This window comes from Numida meleagris, chromosome 3, assembly GCF_002078875.1.
Source record: "Numida meleagris isolate 19003 breed g44 Domestic line chromosome 3, NumMel1.0, whole genome shotgun sequence".
In the NCBI taxonomy this organism is placed as follows: Eukaryota; Metazoa; Chordata; class Aves; order Galliformes; family Numididae; genus Numida; species Numida meleagris.
This window is the reverse complement of record NC_034411.1, coordinates 51,790,562-51,817,704: the sequence shown is the minus strand read 5'-3', so window position 1 is coordinate 51,817,704 and position 27,143 is coordinate 51,790,562. Positions and strand designations below refer to the sequence as shown.

Below are 27,143 nucleotides of genomic sequence, written 5' to 3'. Positions count from 1 at the left end.
ACCACCTCCCTCGGGAGCCTGTTCCAGTGCTTAACAACCCTTTCTGTAAATAAGTTTTTCCTGATATCCAACCTAAACCTCCCCTGGCGCAACTTGAGGCCATTTCCCCCTGTCCTGTCACCAGTGAGAAGAGACCAGCCCCGCTCTCACTGCAATCACCTTTCAGGTATTTGAAGAGAGCAATGAGGTCTTCCCTCAGTCTCCTCTTCCCCAGACTAAACAGCTCCAGTTTCTTTAGTCGCTCCTCGTAGGGCATATTCTCCAAGCCCTTCACCAGCCTTGTTGCCCTTCTTTGGACCTGCTCCAGCACCTCCATGTCCTTTTTGTACTGAGGTGCCCAAAAGTGAACACAGTACTCAAGGTGAGGCTTCACCAATGCCGAGTACAGGGGCAGTCCCTAGTCCTGCTCACCACACCATTCCTAATAAAAGCCAGGATGCCATTATCATGTTCTAGGCAAAAATTAACATTCTACTCCAATCTTTGAGACAATTCACTTCCCATTCTGAAAACTGTACCCATAGAAGACATCTGCTTTGGTGTAGTCGTGAAGCAGCGGCAGTTATTTCCAGCCTTTGGAATAATGCAGGAGATGCACACAGCCGAAGTGCACTTCAGAAGAAAAGAAAGTCTACTTAGATGTAATCACAACAGTGATTTTCTTTGTTTTAAAAGAGTGAAACAAGAAGATAAGATTTATTCTTGGAATTATTTTGATTTAAAGATTCATAAAATTTGGTGATTAAGTAAATGCTTAGAAGAAATCTGTATCACACTGATAGATTGTTCACCTTAAGTTTGCCATGTGTATACGTCTCCTGTGATTTATGGCTCATTAAAATTATATTTCTGTTTTTTCCCCCTTCTTCCCATTCACCCTAACCCTATTTCTCCTGCTGTGGCAAACATAGTTTCATTGTGCCTATTACGAGGCTTTAGTATTGTTGAAGACATTAATTCAGCTGTTTGTTTAAAAGATAAGAAACAAAAATATCAAGGGTATTGAGGGAAATATGTTAGTCCTACTACTGTCATATGCTAAAAATTATTAATAGTATGAAAAATAGAGCTTCTTGTTTATTAACATTTTGAATTGAGCTACCATGTCCATAACATGCTTAAAAAAAAAATTGGGACAGTTTTTCTTGAAACAGAAAAGAAGAAAAACAAAAAATACCCTTCCTAACAGATTTAAGTAAGAAGCACAGTTTTTTTTTGTTTTGTTTTGTTTTTTAACAAAAATCATAGTTATTTGAAGGCATGATGAAAATGAGGCAATGTTACAGAATTTGTAGTGGATGGAAAGGAGCGAGGAAGATGATGCAGCTGGTTTATGGCCATGCCACCAGTTGCAAGCTGTAGACCTTGCTGTTGGCTGAGGCCATTCAGCCTCTGTGATGGCTCCTCTGGACCAAATGCCATTGTGATATCCCCAGCAGTGTTCTGGTTGTCACCTGGTGGGAGTTGCCAGAAACTCATCACATGAGTGAGATCCATGAAAGGCATGCTGGTAGTTTCAGCTGCTGTCTCTGACTCCTTGTGCACTGGGTACTTGTTAGTATCACCTACGGGCCCTGAGGAAGCTTCTTCCAGACAGATTTTGTGGAGAGACTGAGGTTCTGGTAATGGCAGGTCCTCTAGAAGATGGACATTGTAACCTTTAACATCCACTTTGATCGGAAGATTCTTGAGGGAGCCTGCTGCAAATGAGGTAGAGCTAAGGTCATATTTATTAGACTGATGAAGGTTCAGGTTGGCAGGGATGGCTGTTGAGCACGGTGTGGGATGGACACCTGTAAGGCTATCTGCACAGCCCATTCTTTGCAAAAGAGGAGGAGGTTCAATAGGCAGAGCAGTTTGTAGGCTTGGCTGGGGATGAAGGTGTGAACAGTTGTATTCCTTTGGTTCTGAATTATTCAAAATTCCATTCTGCACCGAGACCCTTTCAGGAAAAGGGGACAATACGCCAGCATCTTCCTTCAGTCTGAATGGAAAAAGCTGGTCAAGGAGACCTACTGAGTCACCATTCTGCAACCTGCTCTTGAGCAGTTCTTGTGGATGAGTCTTCCTTGTATGACGAGTCAAGTGGTCCTTCCGCCCAAACCTTTGGGCACAGAACTGGCATAGAAAGTCTTTGCAACCTGTGTGAACCACCATGTGACGCCGCACATCTTTACGGGTATAGAAGTGACGCTCACAATGGTCACACTTATGTTTCTTTTCCTTGGTATTGCCAGTTGGTTTCCCTGCATGACTTTTGAGGTGTTCCAACAAAGCTTCAGTACCACCGAACTCCTGAGCACATACCCTACAGGTAAGGTCCCCACTGGTGGCTGAATGAAGAGCCAAGTGTCTCTTATAACCTAGCTTGGTGTTGTACTTTTTGCCACACTCTTCACACTTGAAGGCCATCTTGTTTGGGTCATGAGTCTGAAGGTGATTCTTTAGATGGTCTTTCCGATGAAACGTCTTTTCACAATAGCCACACTGGTGAGATTTCTGTGGAGAGTGAGTAGCTGAGTGCCTAAAACAAAAAAGAAAGCATAATCAGCATTTACATTTACTCTAGTACACAATGCAGCTTCAAGACCTGAAAACACTGGCCCTCTTGAAGGAAGGCATTTTCACAAGTTCTCAGACTATTAGTAAAAGCCTAACTTTTTTTTTTTTAGAGGAGGTTGTTAATCATGAAGCATAGAGTAGGTTCAAATTGCTCAACACAGTCTTCCTGAATAGCAATTGAGGGAGACTACTTTTCTCAATTCTTCCAAACACAGGAATACGAAAACTGAACTTGGGGATTAACTGTCACTGGGACACTCAAGAAGCAAAACATGTCCTTGTTTTTCCCACATAAGAAAAGGAGTGCCTTCAGAGCTGTACCTGAGCAGTTTATATTTGGAAATGAAGGCTTTTGTGCATCCGTGCTGCGAACACTTGTAGGGGCGCTCCGCTTTGTGCACATAAGTGTGGACTGTGAGCTTTTCAATGGAATCAAATATCTTCCCACAGAGTCGGCAAGGGTAACTGTCTGGCTGCTTCACTTCTCTTCCCTTCAACAGTGAAGACCGGCCATTTCTCCATTTAGGTATAAACCTCACAAGAGCATCACAAGTGTTTCCTGAGCTGGCACAGCTAAGCTTCGCAGCAGAGGAACAGGAAATGGTCCCATAGCACTGAGCAATGCTTTTGCCTAATGCCGATCCTCTCAGTTTCCCTTTGAATTTGCTTTTTGCTTTTAAGGATCCTAATTTATTTGGTGGTCTGAGCCTGGTGGTAAGGACTCGGTCTTTATTGATGCACTGGTGAGATTCCAGCAGAGCAAAAGTTGCAAAAGTACTTCTACAGCTGGAGCATATCCAAGGGTCTACAGGCTCTTTCTGCAACGAGAACAGAAGCAGGTCTTTCTTATTAGGCATTCTAAGGAAAGGTCATATTCTTCTCACTGACACTACATCGTCTCTGGGTTTTCCCAAGACCTGTTGTCCTTGGTGGTATTTACAGCAGTGTACTACAATACTACAATACTTCAGTGGGAAATGGATTCTCTCTAGGAGTCTACAAACCAAAAAGGAAAAAAAAAATGACTGACTAAATACCCATTTCCACATTTGTGTTTAGCATTTACTGTAGCAGGACTGAGTCCTTCACCTTTGCTCATCTCTGTGTACTGAGTTTCAAAGTCTATTTGTTCTTATTATGGAATTACTTATAAAAGCAGTTGAGAATTGTACTTTAACCTTGGACTGACATCATTTATCTGCTACTGCAACTGTACAAAAATCCCAGAACTGGGGGCCGTCTAATTGGGTAGGCTTCTGCACATAAATGCTACACAGGATTTCCTTCTGTTCTTGGCTGACTCCATGCCTCTATACCAGAAGGCAGTAGTCAATGCCTCCAGGAGAGACTTTTGCACTTAGCTTCGCGCCAGACATTAGACTTTATTAAATTCAAAACGAAACAACTTAGTTTTGGGGATATCAAACCTATTCTTAAAGACATTAAAGCTTTTTTATTTTTTTTGCAAGCATTGTATTATTTGGAATTATTATTTCTGTGAAAATAAAACTCTACTGGATTTATTTGAACATACTTTAAATACTGAGATTCAAAACATTCAAATGAAAAACAATGTTGCAAAAAAACCGAAGTCCAAAACAAAGAACAGTTCCTGACAAAATACATTTCCAGATGTACAACCCTGTATTTCCTTAGCTGCCTGTGTATTACTTCTCACTAAGTGACTTTATTTTCCCTTGTTCTTAGGTTAGCCTGCTTTGGAGAACATGGTGAAGCTATGTCCACTCTGTCTTTATTCAGAGACAGAGAGCCCTACTCCCCCCATTCTGTGTCTTATGCTATGGCCCTCCTGTGCCCTCTTTCTGGACTATACTCTAAAATCCTCTGTGCAAGTGAAGCAATGGGGAGCACCTGGAGCACCTTTGAATTCCGAGTTCAATTGTATTCTCTGATTAACATTTCCTTCTAGCTTAGGTATCAATCTTCACAGTTACATTTTCAATATTTAGAAACCTTTCCTGTCTTTTTAAGGATTCTAACTATCATACAAAGGGAAAGGCAAAGAGAAGGGTTATTACACAGGAAAGACTGAAGCAATCAGTGCATTATCTGACCAACGGGTCAAAGCGTAACAAATGGGAATTGTGGAGACACATCTAAGGTTGGACAGCTTGGCTACGTAAAAAGCAATAACAAACTTAAGTCATTCCAACACATCCCACTGGAATCACTACTTCTGGATACATGTGATGTCTCCATTAGATTACAAACACAGGATATAAAGAGCAGCCTCTCTGTGGATAGTTGTTTCTTTAAAATTGTTCCTGGTTTTGTGTTAGCCAACGATTCTATGACTTGCTCTAGCATTACCACACAAAGCATGTAAATAGCTGTAATTTACTACATGCTGACAGCTTGAATGTAGATTAGGGGTACTTACTGCTACTACAGGCAAAGGACTGACATCAGATTCTTCTTTAATGAAGACTGCAGAAGTTTCCATAAATTTGGCATAATCTGCAGCATACCATACTTTCAATTCCGTGTGGGGCTCAATTGGCTGTGAAAGGAAGAAAACAGTTCACATTTACTTATGCCAGTTAAGCTACATCAAACAATATTATGTTGAAGACTGGCGGGAGGGGGATGCAATTTGTTATCATTACCCATGTCGCATTCTTTGAATCTATTTAGATTATTGGTAACTTAGTTTCAAGATTCAAACACTGAGCATTACTATCCACTCTGAAAGGTCTGAAACTTTCAAGAGTTTCTAAAAGCAGACCTGTATGAACAGAGATTTTGGGGGATGGTAGTAGGACACATGCCTCAGCCCTCACAACTTTGTTCAGTGAGATTTATTTGTCTATGATGTCCAGATGTCCAGCAGTCTCTCCAAGCAATATCCTTGATGTTCTTGAATCCCACTGGACATGACACTTAACCACAGGGTATAGGCAAAAGAAAATTGCATGATGAATATGTAACAGCTTGAACACCTCTTGGATGCATAGATACAGAGTTGATCAATACGTGGACTTCAAATCAAACTTGCACATTTCCTTGCACTGGCTCTAATGGGTGAGGCTCATTATGAATGGTGGTGATGGGCTGATGGCTGGACTGGATGATCTCAGAGGTCTTTTCCAACCTTAACGATTCAATGATTCAATGCACATGCTATACTGTACCTCCTGCCCTTTCACTGAAGCCTTCCTGTACAGGATTAAGGGAGTCCATAATCTGCGGTCTCCCATCCAGTCATGAGGACAACACATCTTGGACTGAACTATCACCTCATCATACAAGTATTTTCAGTCAATATGGCAGCAGACAGAAAAAGAAAGATGAGTGATTAGATTCTGAATATTTAGTTTTACTTAATAGATTAGATTCTGAATATTTTAGTTTTATTTAATAGATGCTGAATATTTATTACGTATTTAGAAGGAAAGAAGGAAAGTAACTTTGGGGTCTTTATTTATATGACTTCCTGGCCCTGTAAGCCATTTTATTCATGTATAACCAAAACTAACATTCTTTCAATAGATGCACAGCCAAACTGCATTGTACCTGTAGTTTTGTTTCAACTAAACTAAGTTTATGCCACTAGAAAGAACAAACTAGCCTGGAAAGACAGGAGCTGTGACTTGTTCCACAAAACATCACATCTTAAAACGCACTTACAACATCAGTGCTGCATAAGCATGGTAGGTGAAAGATAATTTAGACTGAGAACGCTGAAAAGTGACAGATAATTGTGTGTATAATGTCCAAAAACTGAACTTCTGAATCACAAGCCTGCTTGCTTAGTACAACTAGCATGGGTTAGCTGTATGTTCTGATAACACCTGGCCTAAACAGAAATGGCATGCAGTGAACTTTCCACTTAACAAAGGATGAGAGGCAGAAACGCCATCTAGTAGACCAGCCACACACTGAACTCCTGCATGTACTCTAGATGGAGAAAAGTACACATGTATCCATACACATATGTTTATGTACCTGTAATTTCAAGTCACTAAAATTTTTCTGCCTTTATTCTAAACTGATATCCCACCTCTCTGTAAAAACAGTGGAGCCAATACTTCCGCTCCCAACTTAACACAAATCATTCAAACTCTCTTGAGAAAACATTTTCATAACCAGCCCTAAGGCAGCCTCACAAGGTGACCAGCAGGGTGTGCCTCGGTGTAGCAAAAGCCTGTTACCTTACTGACCTGGACACAATCTGCAGAATGCCACAGTACCATGAATGATACCAGGACTTAGGAGTGAGAAAAGCAGGTTAACTCCCCACAGTGCATAGTAAGGGTTCCACTACTCATCCCAAGATACACTTCATTTTAATGATGAGAAGGATGCAGCTCTCCATTAATGCTCATGAGCAGTTCTGCTGAAAGCAGCAGTGAGCTGTCTCAATACAGTATTTAAATTCTATCAGAAATTTCAAGTTATCAGTTTTGCAACTACAACTTCTTAGAAAAACATTTGTTCATGCTTCCCAAATAGAGCATTATTAATCCTGTCAGTTCTACACATATAACATATATTTAAATTGACTGAATCAGAATTCCAAACACAGCCTAAACATAGTCACAGATTGGTATATACTGTTATATACTGATTTTTAAATTGCTTTACTATTAATCCAAAGACAAATATTGTTATAAAAGACGTTGAAGATGCAAAGTGTTATCACCATTAACTTATTCTCACACCATCACTGTGTGGTCAATATGACTAGTATTTTCTCATTCTTATGTTACTCACAATGCTATGCAGGCATTTACTTAAGAATAAAAGAAGAGAAAACAAGGAATGTTCAGCATGAAGACTATAGCTTCCTAGACGCGTAAGAGTTAAGTTCTGATTAAAGAAAAAAACTCTGACAAAGCAGCCAAAACAACAAAAACCAAGACCGTATATTCCCATGTAATTTACAAATACAGAGATCTGTATTTTCTCTTCTAAAACACAGACACAGTCCAAAATCCCTAGCAAAAATTGTCCATTTCATGGCAACATTATAGTATTGTAAGTTCTGCAATTAAGTCTTCAAATCTAATCAAACTAGAAAATAATATTTAAAGAAGCCACTCAGTATCCTCTAATGTGCTCAGAACACTGTGTCCAAAAGTGCAATAAAGAAAAGTACTTATTTCCATGAAGAAATATTGTCAAAAGTAATGGTGCGGGATAATCTCACCACATGCCTATTTCGAACTGGAATGGTAACACTTCACAGTGATCTTGTTTGAACACTGCCACCACGAACAATATTTCTTTATTTCTCTGCTCAGTTTCTTCAATACCCACAGCATATGTACACATTACCTTTTACTGGAAAACCCCATACACTACCTGCTTTACTATGGATTAAGTGATATAAAAGGTGGTATGTAAGAAAGTGCCAGTTGCATGAATATAATCAATCTTTCATCTGTAAAAGGGTTGGTCTTTCAGAATCTTTGTCGATAAATTGCCATTTGAACGACAGGTGAAGCAGTGTGGGTTTAACTACCTTAACAGTTGTAAAGTAGACTTCTCCACAGTGCTGATAAGCCACAAGGGTCTGTTCTTCTTGGTTCCGGGCTAGCCGAACAAACATCATCCAGTTTCCACAGTCTTCATTGGGAGTGTCCAGAAAGTACTTCCCTCCATCTTTCAGCACCTGAAATAAAGGGGGAGGATGGGAGACATAACACAGTAAAAACTAAGTCCTGCACAGAGACGCATTAATTTTCTTTGACTTGGAATCGGGGCTACCAGTTATTTACCTTCTTGTGGTGATAAATTCTTTGAAATCATGTTTGTTTCGAAACAGATCACTCTTAGAGAACACCAAATGCGAAAGCAAGTGAAGAATGAATACCCTCCGAGGCACCCAACTAGTAACATAGCTGTAAGGCCTTTGTATGTATTTCCAGTTTATATTTCTCATTTTTTATGTTATATAAAGATAGTATTATAAGAACAAGAACTAAGTGCAAGGAGGTAGGAAGATAAGCTTTGTGCCTTAATGTACTTCCTGAGTAGCTGATAATCTCAAACTTCAGTGCTGCATTAATGCTATGTTTTGCACGGAACAATCATACAAGTTGTGTAATGATTCCAAAGAGACTTTTTAACCGTCATCTCTTTTTAACAATATAAAATTAAATACAAATGAACAATCGTGCCAGAAAGACCTCATTCTTTTTGCTTTACTTCATTCTTCCTAGATTCCTTTTCAAGAGAATGCCTCTACGAGTAAACACTTCCAACCTCATACAGGACAGTTGCTTTTCTGCCACACACTCTGGAATGTGGACATTTGAAGCTGCATATATGCCAGCACTGCATCTATCAGTTCTAATAACCACCTCAGCTATCAATTAATTGCAAAATAAGTTTCACTTCCACTGCTTCTGTGGACTATTTTACCCAACTTTGTCACTTTTCCAATGGAAACACTTGCCTACTGGACAAGTCCCAGTTTGATCACATTCAGAATGCTGCTAGAGAAATGCCAAGGCAACCAACTACTGTTGTTGTGTATGAAATGAGAGTCCACTTTCTTCTTGTGAAGAAATAGTCCTTTCATCAATCAGAGCTGTGCTTATCACAGTACACTTTGAAGCAAACTGGGCCCACTGATAGAGGATAGGGTGCGGTTTACAATGGCTTGGTGGAGAGGAAGGAACTGGGTGCTTAGCTCATCCATGCTTGCAAACTTGCTAGATATGTACCTTACCTTTTCTGCATTTGTAAGAATTGAAGTGTTGCGTAAGGACAGAAGAAGTCTAATTCAGTGGAAGAACTCTGATGCTCTGCCACAAAAATGCCACAGAAGGACAGTGTTACCTTCCTGGCAGACCATTCATGTGACTTCAACGAGCAAATGAAGTCTACAGCAATTACTGGAGCTATTATTTTCATTCTCAAATGAAACTGCAGGAGTATCTGTATCTATGCGTTTCTCCACAGCAGTCTGTTTTCCAGTCCCAAGCTTCTGGGGAAGAAAACTCAAATGAAGACATACAGCATATAATGGGACAGCTACTGCTGGCCTCTAGGAGGGTGAGAGGGCCTGATGTTAAATGCAGGCTTTGGAAGAACCAAGACTTGTCAGGGAGTCCTGACAGAGGCTGTGGCTGGAACACAGATGTGCTGTATGATAGAGACACCTGTGCAGGTGTGACCCCATGCAGCAAAATGCAGAAACCTGGGATAAGAGGACTATGATCAACCATCGCTCCAAAGGAGTTGATGTGGGAAAAAATGTGCATGCAGATATATCTAAGCTAGGCTGGTCTTGACTGAGGCCATTATATGTGTGGAAAAAGTACAAACAACGGTGTAAATGGTCCAGCTGGGATGAACAGCACATGCTTATGCAGCAAAGGATAGTAACAACCCCAAAAATAAAAACTTGACTGAATAAATTGAATTATTACATTGCCTGTCAAGGTTTATATACAGTCACATAATTAAGGAATGCTTCCTTATTCTTGTACTGTTCCCTCCTACTAAGCAGGTGTCTTAGTGCACATTTCTGCCACTATTGCTAAGCCAGCACACACACATGACCCTCCCAATGAAAAGGTGTAAAGTCCAAATTCTCTTGGTTTTATTTCACAGAATCACACATTATCCCTTGTTGGAATGGACCCACAAGGATCAACTCCTGGCTCCACACAGAACCACCCAAAATTCATACCCTACCATTGTCCAAAGGCTTCTTGAACTCCAGCAGCTGGGGGCTGTGTCTATGGCCTTGGGGAGTCTGTTCCATGCCCATCACCCTCTGTTAAAGAACCTTTTCCTCACATCCAACCTGACCCTCCCCTGACGCAGCTCCATGCTGTTCCCTCGGGTCCTGTCACTGTCACCAGAGAACAGAGCTCAGCGCTGTCCCTTCCCCTCTCCCTGTGAGGAGCTGCAGGCCACCATGAAGCCTTGCCTCAGCCTCTTCAGCTCTGGGCTGAACAAACTAAGTGAATACAGCCCTACTTGGAAAGACAGGACTATCTTTGGATACTTTCAGTAGCCAAACTCCACAAAAAGTTTATCAAGAACAGTTAGGTCAACAGATAAATCACCCCAGAAATGATAAAACAAGAAAGCAGGAAAGTAAACTTGGCATACAGGAACATCTTGTTACTTCAGGCTACGCTGTGCAATCCAATAGTATGACTTAAATTCATACACAGAGATCAGAAATACAATTAATTAACTAGATTAGAAGGCAAGTTGCCCATGTGAAATGTTAAAAGACACATCTGCACTTCATGTTAAGGCACAGGGTTTTTACCTGCAGAACTAGCCTACTCTCATCGTAGCAGGTCAATCTCGTAGACAGTTGACCAACATAAGGACCAAACTGTGTTCTCTTCTGTATTACTTTCTTTGCAAATACTCCAAGGACTGTAAATAAAAAAGACCAGACTAATATTAATACAGACATAATGAGCTATTTCTTGTATAGGTACAGTTATGAAAATGGATTTAAACACAATAGTGCTAAACGCATTAATTCTTCTTCAAGATAAATAAACCAGGTAAACCATTCAAAGCATTAAGAGTCTGAAAAGGATCCAAGTCTTTTAAGAGGCTTTGTAAAAACTGTACTTACATTGAATACAATCGACAAAAGTGCTTAAAATCCACAACAGGACACTAACATGCAATGCTCAAATGTGCTGACTGTCTTCAATGTACAAGATGTTATCATATTCTCAAGTTGTCATCTCCCAGTATTAGAGAAGAGGATACATAAAAACACAAAACTAGCTGTCTTACTCATTCTTGTTACCTCCTACCTATAACCAATGGTGCAGTGTAACAGGCATCTTGCTATTCCCTTTCTGAAATGTCATCTAGGCAGAACTAATTCTACACAGCACACTGAGCATGTAGTTCACTTGCTCAAGCCTGAGCATTCGAACTTTCTATAATGTGAGTTGAAGATGCTACAAAAAGTGATTTAACACCCTATGTTCTTTTGAGTTTGCATGGCGGATAAGGGATGTTACTTACCATTTTGTTTTTGGCTTTTATTGAATACTCTTTCTTGTTTTTTGCATGGCTTGGGAAAAAGATATGCAATAGTGTATGGCTTTTACCATTACAAATTCAACATTCATTACACTTGTATCAACTCAACAGAGCTAACAGATAGCTTACTATTAAATGCCACACCAGCTCCAGCTGATATCCAAACATCAGCCTATGCATTGAGGGTACTAGAAATCAGTCATAAATAACAGTAGCTGAATCTGAGGTTCAGTTACACTTAGCTTCATGCAGATAATACCCAAGGATTATGTCTTAAGTAATCCATGAAAAAAGGCTAGTGTTAGTACTACAGGCCTTCTCTTTAAGAAATGTGGGAAAAAGAGCTACAATACTTACTCTGCTGGTTTCCAGCTCGCAGCTCCAACACTCGCAAAGTAAGGTAATGAGGTAGGGTGAGACGGGCTCGGCTAGGAATAACCCTGTCTTTAGCTCTGATGAGTGGTCCATGGAGTTTGCATTCTCCTATTAGGCTTTTACCGCAGTCCTCACACCCTACAAATCCAGAAAAGAGAACTCATTACTAAAAATGCTGTATTTCTCTCCGATTTACTCTACTAATTTTCTTGCTTGAGAACACATCTTGCATTATCAATGTTTTTATTTATAGCACTTTTCTACTGTAGAAGTAGAGAGAAGACTACCTGAAAGCCAAAACTGAAATAGGAAGGTTTGAAATAAGACCTCCAGTTTGTGCGTTCCCTTCTTTGTACAGTGGCGGATCCCATCCTCCAAAGATTTATACACAGCTCACTGGGATATGTTGTCAGCAGTGACTGTGGAGACTAGGATGGCAGCAAAACTGGAGCTCACAGTACGTGCACCTTTAAATCAAGGTATATGCATTTATATATGGATGAGAATGGCAAGGTTGCTAGTAATGAACAAGGGAACTTGCAGAGATCCAAGGAGTACAAGAAAGATCACTGTGACTTTGTGATCTTGCACAGGCCCTGTTGAGTAAAGGATGAGACACTTTGCGTATCATGAAAAATTAGTATAATAGGTGTTATAGCCACAACTCAGTTGACAACCACTAAAGGCAGCATTCCTAGATTGTGTTGTCTATGGAAAGCCAAGAGGCACGCCATATTTCCCAGGCATAGTTTCACAGTAATCACATTTGCAGAATACATGAACCATCCAGAGAAGTCACTAATGAGAAAGACACGTCTGCAAATACTGACGTTCTCCCAGCACATTAAGGTATTTTTGGTTCAGCATAGCTCAGGCTGGTTGCCAGGGAAACTCGTACTGAACAGCGACAAAACATGGCAATGATCCCCTTCAACAGAAGTCATCCAAGCACTAGAGTTACACAGAGTGACGGAAAAAACATAGCACAAAACCTTTTTGTAGACAGTAGAAACCAAACTAGTGAACCAACAAATCATCCATGACTACCTTGCTTTGTTTTACTTCTGAAAATTCTGTTGAGCAAGTCTATTCAAGTAAGTGACAGTAAGCAATGGAAGAGTGAAGCCAGAACAGCCAAGAGAGTTTGAGGGAGCTAGGGGAAGCTGTAACAAAGACTGGGGCAGGTGAGATGAGTCTTCACGACAGGCTAGGGCCAGAAGACAAAGAGAGAAGCATAAGGGCTCAGGAGACAACATCTGGAGAGGCATCAGGGATGATCCTTGAGAAAGGATACTAGTGTCATAAATGCAATATTCAGCATAGCTCTGAAAGGTTTCCATTTGTTAACTAAAGTAGGCACTAGATGGAATTACATGCCTTACGAGTCTAGTCCAAATCTCCCCAGATAACTCCAAAGTGTTCCTACTGAGTTTTCCGGGCTTTCCATCAGCTGAAAATGAGAAGGTAGAGCTGTATATGAGGAGGTAGACCCCAGCACATGAAAGACGCAGAGCTCTTGGAACGAGTTCAGAGGAGGGCCACCAAGATGATCAGAGGGCTGGAGCACCTCTCCTATGAGGAAAGGTTGAGGGAACTGGGCTTGTTTAGCTTGGAGAAGAGAAGGCTCCGGGGAGACCTCACTGTGGCCTTCCAATACTTGAAGGGAGCATATAAACAAGAGGGGGAACGATTGTTCACAAGGGTGGATAGCAACAGGACAAGGGGGAATGGTTTTAAACTGAGACAGGGGAGGTTTAGGTTAGATATTAGGAGGAAGTTTTTCACCCAGAGGGTGGTGACGCACTGGAACAGGGACGCACTGCCCAGGGAGGTTGTGGATGCCCCGTCCCTGGAGGTGTTCAAAGCCAGGCTGGATGTGGCTCTGGGGAGCCTGGTCTAGCGGTTGGCGACTCTGCACTCAGCAGGGGGGTTGAAACTCGATGATGTCTGAGGTCCTTTTCAACCTAGGCCATTCTATGATTCTATGATTCTGTATTTGTCAAGCTAAAGACACAGCAGTAGTCCATATTCTTCAGTATTTTGGGGATCACGTAATAGTTTTTTTGTCATGGCTTCCAGACTGCATGCCTCCACTACAAATACCTGAAAATCCATGATTTTTTTTTTTCTGCTAGAGCTACAGATGAAGAACATGCCACTCTAAAGGCATCAATGAAAATGCATACCATAAAAAAAACTAAATTCAGCTGCAGGACAGATTTTTCTTGTTACACACTGTTTTACGTATCTGAAGGTCCTTTACAGCTAGGCTGCAAGAAAAGAAATTTTTTCATGGTGGTTTAACTTAATAGGCTTTTAAATAGATTACTAACAATCTATGTCTTCTGAGGGCAACCAAATTATTAGGGGTCCTCTACCGGCTTCCTGGGCTTACCTAGAATAATAGCGACTTTGTTTCAAGTTGCGCAGCTCCTGCTTGGAGAGTTGTTCTACGCAAACAGCTGAAAAACATTACCAAAAGCAAAAGGGAGACAAAGAGCTGCTGTTAGAGGGAGGATGTATCTAATCGTAAAGTACACGACCTTATCACTCCATGCCATGCCTCTGTGATTCATCGCAGCCCAGCTCCTGAGCAAACCTTGCAGCCCTCCTGGGGTAGTGCTGCTGCAGAGGACCTGGGGCAGGGAGCGGACAGGCCAGGAGCAGAAAGCAGGGAAAATGAACCGGCCTCCAACATCAGCACTACTGTTCTGTCAGTTAAACCCCACTGCAGCAAAAGCAGCTGATTTGGCTTGAAGTTTCCAAGCAAGATGACCTGACTGGAAAGGCCTGCCATCAGATACTCACAGAGACCACAGTGTGACCACAAAATGAGCTCATCGAAGGCATTTTGGCTGTTACTTGTGACAGCCGGCTGGTACAGCCCCAGTGACTGATGGTGACATCCCTGCTCCTGACTTGGGAGCTTGCTACCACCTGCAGGTGCCCTCGCTAACTCAGCAGTAACCTCCCAGTGGGCCTCCATTCACACTGGAGGAGGATTAGGTTTCAAAATAACAGAAATATAACACTTTCAAATCGAACTTCAGAACACGTACATGGAGGATGCTCCCTGAAACCGAAAATAATGCTAGCACAAATAAATAGCTGATAGAAAGGTGCCTGGCGAAGACTGGGGTGCTGCCATGGAGAATGTGACAAAACAGCCTCCAGAGCTGGAAGCAGCTCTCTAAATTAGGACACTGCTCTAAGCTAACTGGCTTTCCCATCCACTTCAGCCAGCACTCTGGCAGCTTGGTACCTCTTGATTCATATGCTCATTAAGCACCTCGCTGGGGACTCCAGCCTGGTGTCCCTGTGCAGCACCATGAAACACCCAGACCTACCCAATGTTTACTCTAGGATCATCTGCATTTTCTGATGTGGGATATGAAGAATGCTAGCTGATCTAGCAGTTTAATTGTACTTCCAGTCCTTGAATTACATTTACTTCACAGTATTTCTGATGTCATACTGATGCACCTGGTACCCTGACTCTGAACATATATTGCATGTCGAAAATGGCTGAGTGTACCAGAAACACAAGATTGGGCCACTGTAAATATGGTAACTGCTGAGAGTATCCATAGCCTTAGGTAATCCCCTGGGAAGCAGGGGTCTTTGTGATTTCTTCCCCCAAAAATAACAGCACAAAATTGTCACATTACATTCTTCTTCAGAGATAATTTCAGACCAACTCACGATCCTTTGTACTTCAGTGCTAAATTACAGGGCAAGAAATGCCTATGTCATTAGAACTTCACTGTGGCACCGGTTTGCAACACTCAAACGTATTTCAGGCTCCATTTTAACTTGGCTGCTTAAGTAAAATGTAATATTTTTTCACACACTCTAAGGTGTTCTGAAATAAGGAGCATCCTATTAAGGGCATCACACACACTTGGAAGCATTAGCAGCAGGAAAGAAATAGAATTTTTCTGCCTTTTCTTAGGAACATTAGTATATTGCCTGATGCTTTTACAGTCTCCCTGCTCCCTTAACTTACATTTACACAAACAAGATTAACGGATTCCACGTCAAGTTTACAAAAATATGTGATAATGCACAAGCATACAAGGAAATAATAAAACTGCCTCCATACCTCTGCTTAATTGCTCCTTTAATCTATAGGCAACAAAAATAAATTAAACATTCATGGGAACTACAAGCTGTGAAAAGGAGATCATGTCCATTACTCTATCTTCACAGTAACAATGCTACAGGGTCCCCTACAGGGTATTTGTTCAATCTTTGTAAAGAATCTTACAGAGTTCCAAGCAACACTTTATCTACTTGCAGATAAAACCGCACAAGCTAGCAGATCCTGTAACCAGCATGGCTTTATTCTACCGCGTGCAGCATAGCTGGCTTCTGCCCGGCTGTTAGGAGGCACTGCCAGAAGCCACAGTGCCCACAGGACGCACTTCCACCCACCGGCCGACCGCAGCAGGCCGATTGCCATACCTGAGCCATTCTCAGTGCAGAGGTGCTTCCCTTGGTCCAGGTGACAGCTCTCCTTGGCCAACGCTGCAGTCTACAGCCTGGCCCGCTCTCCTTTCCCCCAGGGCAACCGCAGGGCCATCAGCCCTGCACGGGGCAGTGCTCCTGCAGGTAGCGGCAGCCAGGCAGGACTCCAGCACATTAGCAAACACGGGTTTCCAAAGCAGTGGCCCGATCGCCGGGCAGTGCCACCCCCACAGACACAAGCCCGGCCTCAGGGGAGAGCTCATTAGCGTGGGCACGGCGCCACGGGCTGCGGTTACACAAAGTCCGGTTGTGGAGATAACAGAGCTATACATAGCTATACCAGGAACGCAATCACTGCCACAAGAGCCTCAACATACCACCAGCTCCTTGGCCAATCAGCTGAAGAGCACAACTTTTAAAAAATCATTTGCTAACAATCAGATCCCTATCAGACAGTCTTACTGCACCTTCCCCAATCTCTGCTCTTAAGTGACATTACGGTACCTGAATCCTCATTCAGTGTCTCTGAAGACGTCTGCAGCACTTCTTGCATGCACTGTGAGCACAGAGGTAGCTCCTTCCTTTCACAACGCCCATTTCTTGCAAAGATGCACTGCAAGAAATGACTGTTCTGCTGAGCAGCGCTCAAAATTTGCTGCACGGTTTTGCAGCATTAGAATTAGCTCCCGTGCACAGAGGGAACAAAGATCAGTGTACACAGTACTCCAAATCCAAGTCTAATTACAATCATAAGATTTGCATAGCAAACAACAGTAATTTACCCCAAAGTAAAATTCTGCTGCTCCATTACCCTTGCTCCACTTTCATGTACATGGACATCACATAAATAACTGAAATTTTCTCCCTTAGCATATGTTGCATTTGCAGTATTTGAGTTTTTCCCTTCTGATATAAAAGTATGCGAGGCTTTTCTGCTCTGTGGTTTGTTCTGAAGCATCCACTGCTGGAAAAGCTTGAAAAGCTTGTTCCACAATATTATTTATTTGGCAAAAATTCAAAGTACTCAATTAGCAAACAATCTCAAGTCCTTTTCCCATTATTGTGGGCCACTGCCACACATCTCCTCTGGAAAAAATGTTTATGAAAGAAGTCTTACATGTCCTAAGTTTGATGCGTAAAGTGCATTCATTTACAAAGGAGCTGAAGCTCACAACTGATTAATAGTTCATCCAATTTATATTAAAATAGAACTCCAGTTACAGTTACCAGAATTCAGAATATAAAAAAAAATTATTCTCATCTCTTTAACTTCTGATATTTTGTCATGCTACATTTTCTACTGGCTGACAGTCTTTAGCTGTAATAACTGCTCCTTAGGCCAGCGTGAAAGTAGCTGAACTTCATTTTCTCTTGTTTCTGTCTCTTCTATCTTGTACAAGAACACCTTCTATTAAAAGACAGCTATGACTGCTCAGCTACGCACAAAAAAAAGAGAGGGGGAGGAGAGGGGAAAGTTAAGGGCTGACTTTGTAATCCTAAGTGCTCACCTGAGCAAAGACCGTGAACTTACATATTCACCCACACGTTAATTTGTATTATTTGGCAAAATCAGAGGAGGAGTAGTCCTGATCTTGGCAGGGATGAGCAGCACTGGGAGCGTGAGTGTCCATTTGGGGCCCCTGCTCCTCTGGGAAGAGAACGATGGGTGGGTGGCTTGCAGACATCCTGGCAATCATCCTTAGCATTAAGCACATTTATAGTAACATGACCTCATTCTACTACGATGTAAAACCTAAAAACTGAGTTACTATACTTGGAAATAGAAATAAAACAGTACCATGCCTTATTGCCATCCCATACGTTCGGTCAGGCTGGCAGGTCAGGTCAGTTCCCTGTAACCAGGACCAGCAGTGCATGTAAGCCCAGCTCTTAAGTGCGAACACGTGTTCAGAGGAACATTCTCATCACATCACTTCTATCACCCATGAGAAGGAAACTGGCTTGTATGGAGTGCCCCAGAGTACCCCAGCAGCGGTAACCAGCCCAGGCATCCCCTCCTGCCTCACCCAGGTATGATCCTGTCCCACAAAGCTGTTGTGGCAAAAGTATGCCTTGACAAGGGACCCAGAAAGGCTTACCTCCCATCTGACTGTAATGCAAAGCACACACATATTTTCCCAGCTGACAGGAGCTCAAGCATGTAAACTCTTCAGAACTCCAAAACTATTTCTTACACAAACATATAAATGATAACAGTGACTATGATACATTATTAGTTCCTAAAAGGGAGTAATCGTGATGACAGTCAAGTACTAGCAGGAGTAGTAAGGTTTCTGTCTGGTGACTACCATTGGCACTGTCAGGAAGAACTTAAAGAGCCCCAGAGAATGCCATCCTCCCACCAACCCTGCAAGGCTTTCTATCATGCTCCTTCCATCCAGCAAATCTTAGGAGCAAAATAACTGGAGTGACACAAGGAGGCCAGGTGGGCTGTGCAATTCAGAGAAGGGGCTGTATACAGCAGCTTCTGCAGGGTCTCAAGAACGCTGTGCAGCAGGATACCTCTGCACTGTTGCACCTTACAGCCTTCCCAGCGAGGAGAAGTGAAAAAGTACCTTCACTGTCTGAATGCCTGAAAGGGCAGCATCTTATAGGACTTTCCTGCAAACTTACAGAAAAAAAAACAATCAGCAAGGAAAGCATGCAGGTGTGTTTATCAAGTGTAACTTCATGCTGCAGATGAACAACAAGTTCATCAAAGTTCTTGATAGGTTCGTTCATCTGAAAATGACTTCAGATCAAAGCACTGATTGAAAGCTAAGTTAAAAAAAAACAAAACAATTTTTTTTCTGGTTACTCTTGAGGCTAAGATGTACATGTCACATCTCTGGTACACCACACGGAGTTTTCATTGCTATCAAAATCCATACACATAATGTATGGTTCAAATGAAGTCACTTCCTGTAGCTTACATGTAATAGCTCCTAATCAGTGCAAACAAAGAGACTTCTTCTCACTGCTGAAAGCTGAACGCATTTCAAACGCATTTCAAATCAAATTGAAAAATGCAGTTTGATTTTTCAGTTGTTTTTTTTTTTCCTTCTCTCCTCCCTCTACTGGCTTGGCATAAAGACATACAAAATTAGATCCAGAAACAGGGATGGAGGTTAACAGCAAATTCACAGAAAAAACTCCTTTTTTTTTTTTTTTTTTTAAACAAGAAACAGCCCCAGTCAGCACAGTCTGCTCCTTCCAAATGCCCAGCAAAGGCTCCCTGAGAGCCAATGCTCCTGCTGCAGCCTGCCTGTCTCCCTGTACCAGCCAGCCACAGCCATGCTGACGCAGAGCAGTCCTTGCTACCACTGCTCAAACTGCTTCAGTACTGCAGACAGCAGAAGGAAAACCCCATCACCCACACAGACTCAGGCAACAACCAAGAGAGCCATAGCCAAACTGCTTGTGAGCACCCTATGGCTCCTGGGCCACATTCTGGGCCCCTACTCTGTGCTCCCCCCAGCAGATGTTTTACTGTCCACAGCAGAAGCAGCTCTAATTGGACTCAAGCATGTCTCTTTGGTGCAGATTTTGGCAGACAGGTTGATTTATTTTAGTATCAGATCTTTTAGCAGCTAATGCTAATGCTACTGTTGTAACTTAGGCCTGTTTTCCTGAACGCACATCTGTGTAAATACACGTCCACCTGAATGTATGTGCATATAAACACACGGATCCATATCAAGAGTGCTAATGCGGCTGACAGTTTTATTCATGGCTGGTCAACACCAAGGTTTCGGTTCTGATAAATGAAGTATAGAGATTCTAATGACTAATGCTTCATCTTAATCAGTTGAAATATTTCCAACACTTGCAACACTCCCTTAAAAGGGAACCTTAGACTAGGTCTCTCCTTAGTGCAGAACACGTTGTCAGTAAACTTTTCATTGAACTTAGTTGCTACTGGCCGCCAAGTTCAGATATCACACAGAGGAGACTGACAGATGGTCACAAAACTGGCTCTCCCCAGGAAACCATCCCAAACCGATAACTGCTGTCACTTTTGTCACACAACCTTCAATGTGGACTTCCAGGAACTTTCCCAGCAAAGATGCCAGAAACTGGAACGCATTTCCAGCTGCTTACTCCAGGTAGACATGCCTTGGAGAAGGAAATATGAGCTTACTGCAGGACACAGAGAAGCAGCTTGGCATGACAGAAAAGCTGTACTCATCCTGCAGCTGCAGAGGCAGGAGTCTTAGGGGCAATTTTCAGTAAATCAAGCAAATCACTGCTACTGGGAATAAAAGGATGGGACTCAGTTCTGTAGAAAAGAGTCCATACACTCAGCTCTTCTGATGTATGAGTAGCCACATTAGGAATAAAGGAAGTGAATATATGGATACTTAGGACCATCTGTTCTGTTGTGACCTTGTACGGCCAAACCTGAAAGAATACTCACAATCTGCACTATATTTTAGGGAAACTATGTGTGAATAAAACTGAGAAATCAGTTAACTTTCTCATTCCAAACCGCCTATGGGCATTCCAATTCACCGAAAAGAACAAAATCATTAATTTTGCTTTGAGCTCACGAATCCTAAAATCCATGTATATTTAGAACAGAGGAATACAGGTATCTTCTTTTAGAAGCATTGTTTTACTAAATAGAGGGTCATTAATAGCTTATCAGAACTGCTTTAACACTTACTCTGCATCACCTGAAGAAGAGAGGACATGGAGAACAATTTCTGCTACAGCAAGAAGTGTCTTGCTTGCCTGATTTCCAGAATGCACAGGATGCTTCGACCCCAGCTTCTCTGGGAATAAAACAGGAGATTCTCGTCCTTAGCTCTTATGATCTCATTACATTATTTTCCTCTTCTAAGGCATGGTGTGATTTCTTTAAGAAGAACAGATACTGGGAAGCTCTTCTCAACAGACACAAAACTGTATTTCTGTGAAAAGAATATTCACACTCACAAGTGTCCTAGCTGCACTATTTATCTTTTTCCTGAGATAATAGATACTTATTTTTTCTACCTTAAAGACTTTCAATGGGAACCAAAGGATAATTTCTAATGTCTTGACTGAGACTGTACTAAAGAAATTATATCCACCTGTGCTTCTTTAACATGCTGACAAAGCAAGGATTAAAAAATATTAGTGTCAATAGATTGAGAAGCAGTATAGTACATTTCTCTTACAATAACTATTCTCCATAGGCGTAATGACAGACTTGAGCCTACTTCTTCGAAATACAGAATTACACTGCACATGACTACAATGTTGTTGGAGAACTACATTGAAGTGTTGCAAAAATTTGTGGGCTTAGAAAAGACTACAGATTTTTTTCTGCAGAGGAAGTACTCCAAACTCAGATTACAATGCATATCCAAAAAGCCCTATTTATCCTCCTGTTGACAGCCACCTTAGTTTGAGATTAAAGAAAACCCAAAGATTCTACCTGCAGTTATTTCTAATGAATTCCTAGTTTCTTTAAACTATTTCCAGAAGTCAGAAAAATAAAAGCAATAGTCTACTAGAATCTAAGCAACAGTCTACTACAATCTAATTCTTATAGAATTCTAATACTATAATCTAAGAAGCAACCTTAAAAGGCAAAATTGCCAGCAATTTGCTTTCATACTTTCCTAGCTCAAATAGCAAGATCAACAGGTGTTAATGGTCTCAGGGGAAATGCACCATTCCTCAGATATGTATTTGTATAACCCTAATATTTAACATCCATATTTACCTGGGGCTGTATATGGTCACATACTCCACAATGTATTTTGTAAACTTTCTTCTGTTGGTTGGAATTCAATTATTTTATGCACTCTGTGCTTCAACATCACCAACAGATCACAACAATATTTATTTTCCATAAAGATCCCTGGTTTTAGATGAGGCAAAGGTACAGCTGTCTTGCCAAAACATCCTCTTTCAGTTCCCTACACATCTCTGGCTAAACACTTTCTAGTCCAGTATGTTAAATATAAGAGATTCTCCGTTGCCTTATCATCCAATCAGCAGAAAACAAATACTACCTTGCCGTGTCACATGTCAATCATCTACTTCCCTTCCTTTATACTCACTGAAAAAGCTGTGATCAACTGAGCTTTCCAAGACATGATTGTTTTTTATTTACAACATTACAATTACCCAGAAATCAAAACCCTCACTGGTCAATGTTTTCATAACACATCTAGGTCATGTTAATAAAGGAACCTTCGATATGCCTTCTTTCCAACTTAAATGCTAACTTTAAATCAGCTTTAGCTCCAAATTTTAGTGCCTCCCAATGCCTATCATGTATAAATAAACTTAAATGTAAAAAAAACCTCCTGCTACATTTGTATAACAACAATACACCTCACAAACAAATATCAGCCTGCTTAATCAGTGTTTTTTATATCCTGTTTAAAATCATAAATACGTTTGCTTTTTTTTTTTTTTTTTTTTTTTTTTTGCTTTTCCCTTGGAAAAACTTGGAAATCTAAAGGCAGAACCCACAAGCAAAAAATACTGATTTTCTACAGTTAGGCTACATGTTTTTATCTTCAGGATCACAAAGTATTTATTCTAAAGAAAGTATGTTTGTATATGGAGCTTCAATGCTTCCAAGAAAAACAGATAAGTTATGTGCTGCAGAGAAGAGCAAAATGAGACAAAACCTGTAAGACTGCTAGCTCAAAGTCAGTCAAAGAAAAAATGCCAGACTGAGGAACACAAACTACTCTGATAAACACAAAACCACCCAAGCACTTCTACTGAAATTATGGGATTACTCAAAAGTTTTCATACAACTGCGCAAACAGAAATACTTTGGATCAGGTCTGCGACACACACACACAAAAAGGAATTTCTACTCCTCTGCAAGAACAAGACAGCACAATAGCTACTATTCCACTGGGAGCTTGCCCTTACACTTGAGCAGACAAACGACGAGATGACATTACTTAACTGTTTCCCTGCATTCAGAACTTGCCCTCACCTGAAAGCTGTAGCTACATGAGCTCAGAAACTTTTCAGTCACTGCAGAAACTAATATACAAACTCTGGTGATCTGTTCTCCTGTTTTCAGTAGGAAATTTACATATGAATTACACACCAAATTCCTTTGGTCCGATAAACTTCTGTACTTGCATGAAGAAAACACCGCTTCCTTGTTATCCTCCTCTTGCTATCCTTTGTTGTCATAGACAAAAAACTCTACCTCTAAAATCAGCAAGCACAAAGATAGATCAATTTCTTGTCTTTGAGTTTACTCACAGAAACAGAGGTTTGGGAATAAACACTTAGATTTCAAGAGATTTAAGGCTCCCAGATTTTCGGCCAGACAGAGCCACCGATTACTCAGTTGCCATGCGCAAAAGCATTAACACAGTGATCTGTACTGGTCAAGAAATCATCTAACGCATTTCATCTGACTCTCAAAGACATAAAGCGTGGTATATAATAGCCTACATAAAAAACTGATGCGAAGAGCCTGATGGCAAGAATCAGATGCCAAGTTATTTCCTAATACTATTCATATTCATTAATCATCATTAATCAAAGAATAAGTGAACATACACAGAAGCTAAAAACAGCACAAGGCTAAGGTGTTTCCCATGGCACAATACAATGCAAACATTGTTTTTGCACTCAAGAATACAAATGCAAACATTTCATAATCGTACTATGTGCAGGAATTCAAAACAAACCTTACCTTATTTTAAATTGCACTTTTATTAAGAAGTCACACTGTACCAGTGCAAGGTGGCAGTAAACATGCCATCTTCCTCCAGCAGAGTTTTCCAAATGCCCCTGCGTTCAACTAAGTCTAGCTCTGCTCTGTTTTGTTTTCACAAGAGGACCCATTCAGCACCATGTGCTCCTTTTCAGCTGTCAATAAACAGAGGGAGTGAATTCCCCAGAGCTTCACAAAGCTAGTTAGGCATAGCCATTCATTTTTTCAGGAAAACAGGGCATTGATTTCAGCAAATTCCCAGGGAGCAGCTACAACAAAGGGATCAAAGACCCACCTCCTTTCCTGCATGGCTCTCAGAGGAGCAGCGACAGGTTTCCTGAAGACGGGGCTGGAGCCCCAGCGACCACCGCGTGCTTCATTCACACTCATCGCCTTCTTACACTCCCAGGACAGCCCCAGTGCCAACCGTGACAAACCCCTACATTCAGGCAGCATAATGTACTGCACGGTAGTTCATCCAAGGATAAAAAGGAAAACAAGCTCCAAGGGAAGTCCGTTGCTTCCCTGACTGGTTGAGCCTCAATAGCTGCAGCCATTTTATAAACTCTCCTCTTTTTTGCCCTTAGCTTCTCCATCTAAAACAGAGAAACACTGCTATCTCCAATTCATCATAATGAAACTTCACTGGGATGTTGACTTTTTTGGATTATTTCCACAGGCTTGAAGACGTAGCTACCGGAATTTGAGGTCTGGCCTCAGAAGCCCTTGCATTGTGTAGCCATGACATTTTCTTTGTGTAATTTGCCCCAGACTGCAGCATTTTTTTTCCTAGGAATCTACGGGGGTTTGTTCTGATTTGGTTAGATTTTGTATTTTAACTACATATGTACTCTTTGCTAATGTGACCTGGAACAAGATTGCTAATCCTAGGCTTTGACCTTCTATTGAACCAAGCATTAATGACAGATGACGCTGTAGTTAAGCTTAGGGTTGGGGTGTTAAGGCCTCATGGCTACTGCTACCAGCAGTACCACAGACTGCTTCCTGGTGCTGAGACCACTTGGCATGTGGTCCACACGACCATCATGATGCATCCTTGTGGAGAGAGTGCTTCCACTTTCTTCTTCAGAACCATGATTTTTGTACTGGAAGGGAATGATCAGCTCCTCCTGAGCCTTATCTTCTCCAGGTTAAGCACAACCAACTCCTTCAACCTCCCCTCACATGGCAAGTTCCTTAACCCAGTGATCATTAGGGAAAGCATGAGAGATGCTGAGACTGAGCTGAAGGGAGAAAAAGGAAACTGCTAGAGTATAGATTAGCTAAAATGGATGAACCAGCTTAAATGACTGAGCAGAGTCAAGGAGTCTTATGTGATTCACACTAGAACTACTGTGCAGTCAGCCCACCCTCTCCTTTCTTTAACACTGCACTCTTGACAGCAGTTCTGCCTGTCGTATAACAGTCACCCATACTACATTCCTCATGAATCTTTTAGAGTTCTTTCTGTATCTAAACAGGACTCAAGCGTGATGCAGAATTGCCAGCTGGCAGATAAAGTTCAAAAATATCACTTTCTGAAATAGTTTGAAGTAAATATATCACCTCCACAAATAACTATTATTTGCCAGTCAGCTGCCACGGCTTTTATATTTATTAACTGATTACAGCTATTGATAAAAATATATTTTTTCCTTGCTCTTTATTAGGAGGGATTGGGGACTGACAAAATGGGTTCCCAAAATGGCAGCGGAGGCACTGGAAGGATTCCAGAATCAAGTTTTTAAATCAGAGCAATAGGCATAGAAAATACACTTAATGCTGCAGATAGCAGAGGCTGCAGTGACAGAAGCATGAGTATCAGGCAGACCCAAGAGGTATCTTTTTGCAGTAGTTATAACAGCAAAATATAAGAATACGCCACTTGCTTATTCTTTGCTGTTGGAAAAGTATGATGGATAGTAGAGATAAGGACTGAGATTTGGATGTGACTTGGATAATGATGTCTTTGAAATGCAAGAGTTAAGATGACAAAGAGATTAAACACCCCAAGCATATCACTTGGTAGTAATCTGGGATGGTATTTGTGCCAAAGAGAGATGAAACATTTTAAACAGAATTGTGATTTTTAAAGTCTCAGTGAATCAGTCTGCTCTTATGCAAGGGCCAAATTTTTACAATTTTACTCATATTAAGTCATGCCTTACTCCAAGAATAATCCCATTGATTATAATGGTAATATTGTTCCACAGATGTCTCAGAAGAAACACGAATGTAAAAGCAGACTTTATACTTAAGATAAAAGACATCAATCATGAGCACATCTGGGAATTTGATAAAAACATATGGTACAAAAAAATCCCTGCGAGATGACAGAAATGTACTTACATAGCAGGTCTGCGGACATGTTTACAGATCAGGCAAAGGAAACCTACATAAAGTAAAATGAAAAAGAAAGATCAGTTTTCTGAAGTAGCACTGTTCCTGTTTAAAATTCATGCTAGTTACCATGCACATCTCTTTTCTCATTCTCTAGGAAACAGGGAGAACATATCTAGGGAAATCTAAAAAGGAAAAATTTCAGTTAGCAAAGAAAAAGAGTAAATCCATCAATTATTAACTCTTTAATACATGAGTTCATTTCATAAACAATGTGAACTGACAACATTAAAGTAATGCACGTTAATTAAGGTGGAACAATTCACTATATCCAATTTCTTCATTAATATTTATTATAAAAGCAGAATTTTGAAGCACTGTGTATTTTACCCCACTGCATGCCATTTTGTGTTAAAGCCTGCTGTTTCTGGTATTCATCTTAAGTATCCTCGCAGCAAAGTCAAAGCAAGTATTAACTACACACAGGATAAGGCAATTTGTTTGCACTCTTGAAAGACTTCTTCAGACTTATAGTTTCCTGCTGAACTTTGCTCATCTTGTTCCCTTCCCATTCGTTTACTGTTTTTTTTCTTGAAATCTTGCTATAATCAGCGAGTTTATAGTAAGAGCAGAGCCTGCCTTTTTAGTAGCTGTCTCAGCAACGTCTACCATTGTGGGCTCTCAATGTGTGGATAAAGCTGCTTGAAGC

At 41.1% G+C, this 27,143-nt stretch overlaps 1 protein-coding gene across 6 annotated transcripts in view; it reads right to left on the bottom strand.

Annotated features, from left to right (window-relative positions):
- The window catches only part of PLAGL1 (PLAG1 like zinc finger 1), a 43,597-nt gene continuing 17,089 nt past the window's right edge, over positions 636-27,143 (bottom strand). For 5 of the 6 annotated variants that reach the window (XM_021391429.1, XM_021391430.1, XM_021391431.1 and 2 more), the window contains 7 exons: positions 26,444-26,486; positions 11,920-12,075; positions 10,820-10,932; positions 8,048-8,197; positions 4,964-5,083; positions 2,884-3,380; positions 636-2,524 (listed from right to left, as the gene is read on the bottom strand). In XM_021391429.1, coding sequence (XP_021247104.1) covers positions 1,249-2,524; positions 2,884-3,380; positions 4,964-5,083; positions 8,048-8,197; positions 10,820-10,932; positions 11,920-12,075; positions 26,444-26,462 — 2,331 coding nt within the window. In that variant the 5' untranslated portion in view covers positions 26,463-26,486 and the 3' untranslated portion in view covers positions 636-1,248. Of the gene's footprint in view, positions 2,525-2,883; positions 3,381-4,963; positions 5,084-5,714; positions 8,024-8,047; positions 8,198-10,819; positions 10,933-11,919; positions 12,076-26,443; positions 26,487-27,143 lie in introns of those variants that run through there. The other variant, XM_021391435.1, reaches the window with a different exon arrangement.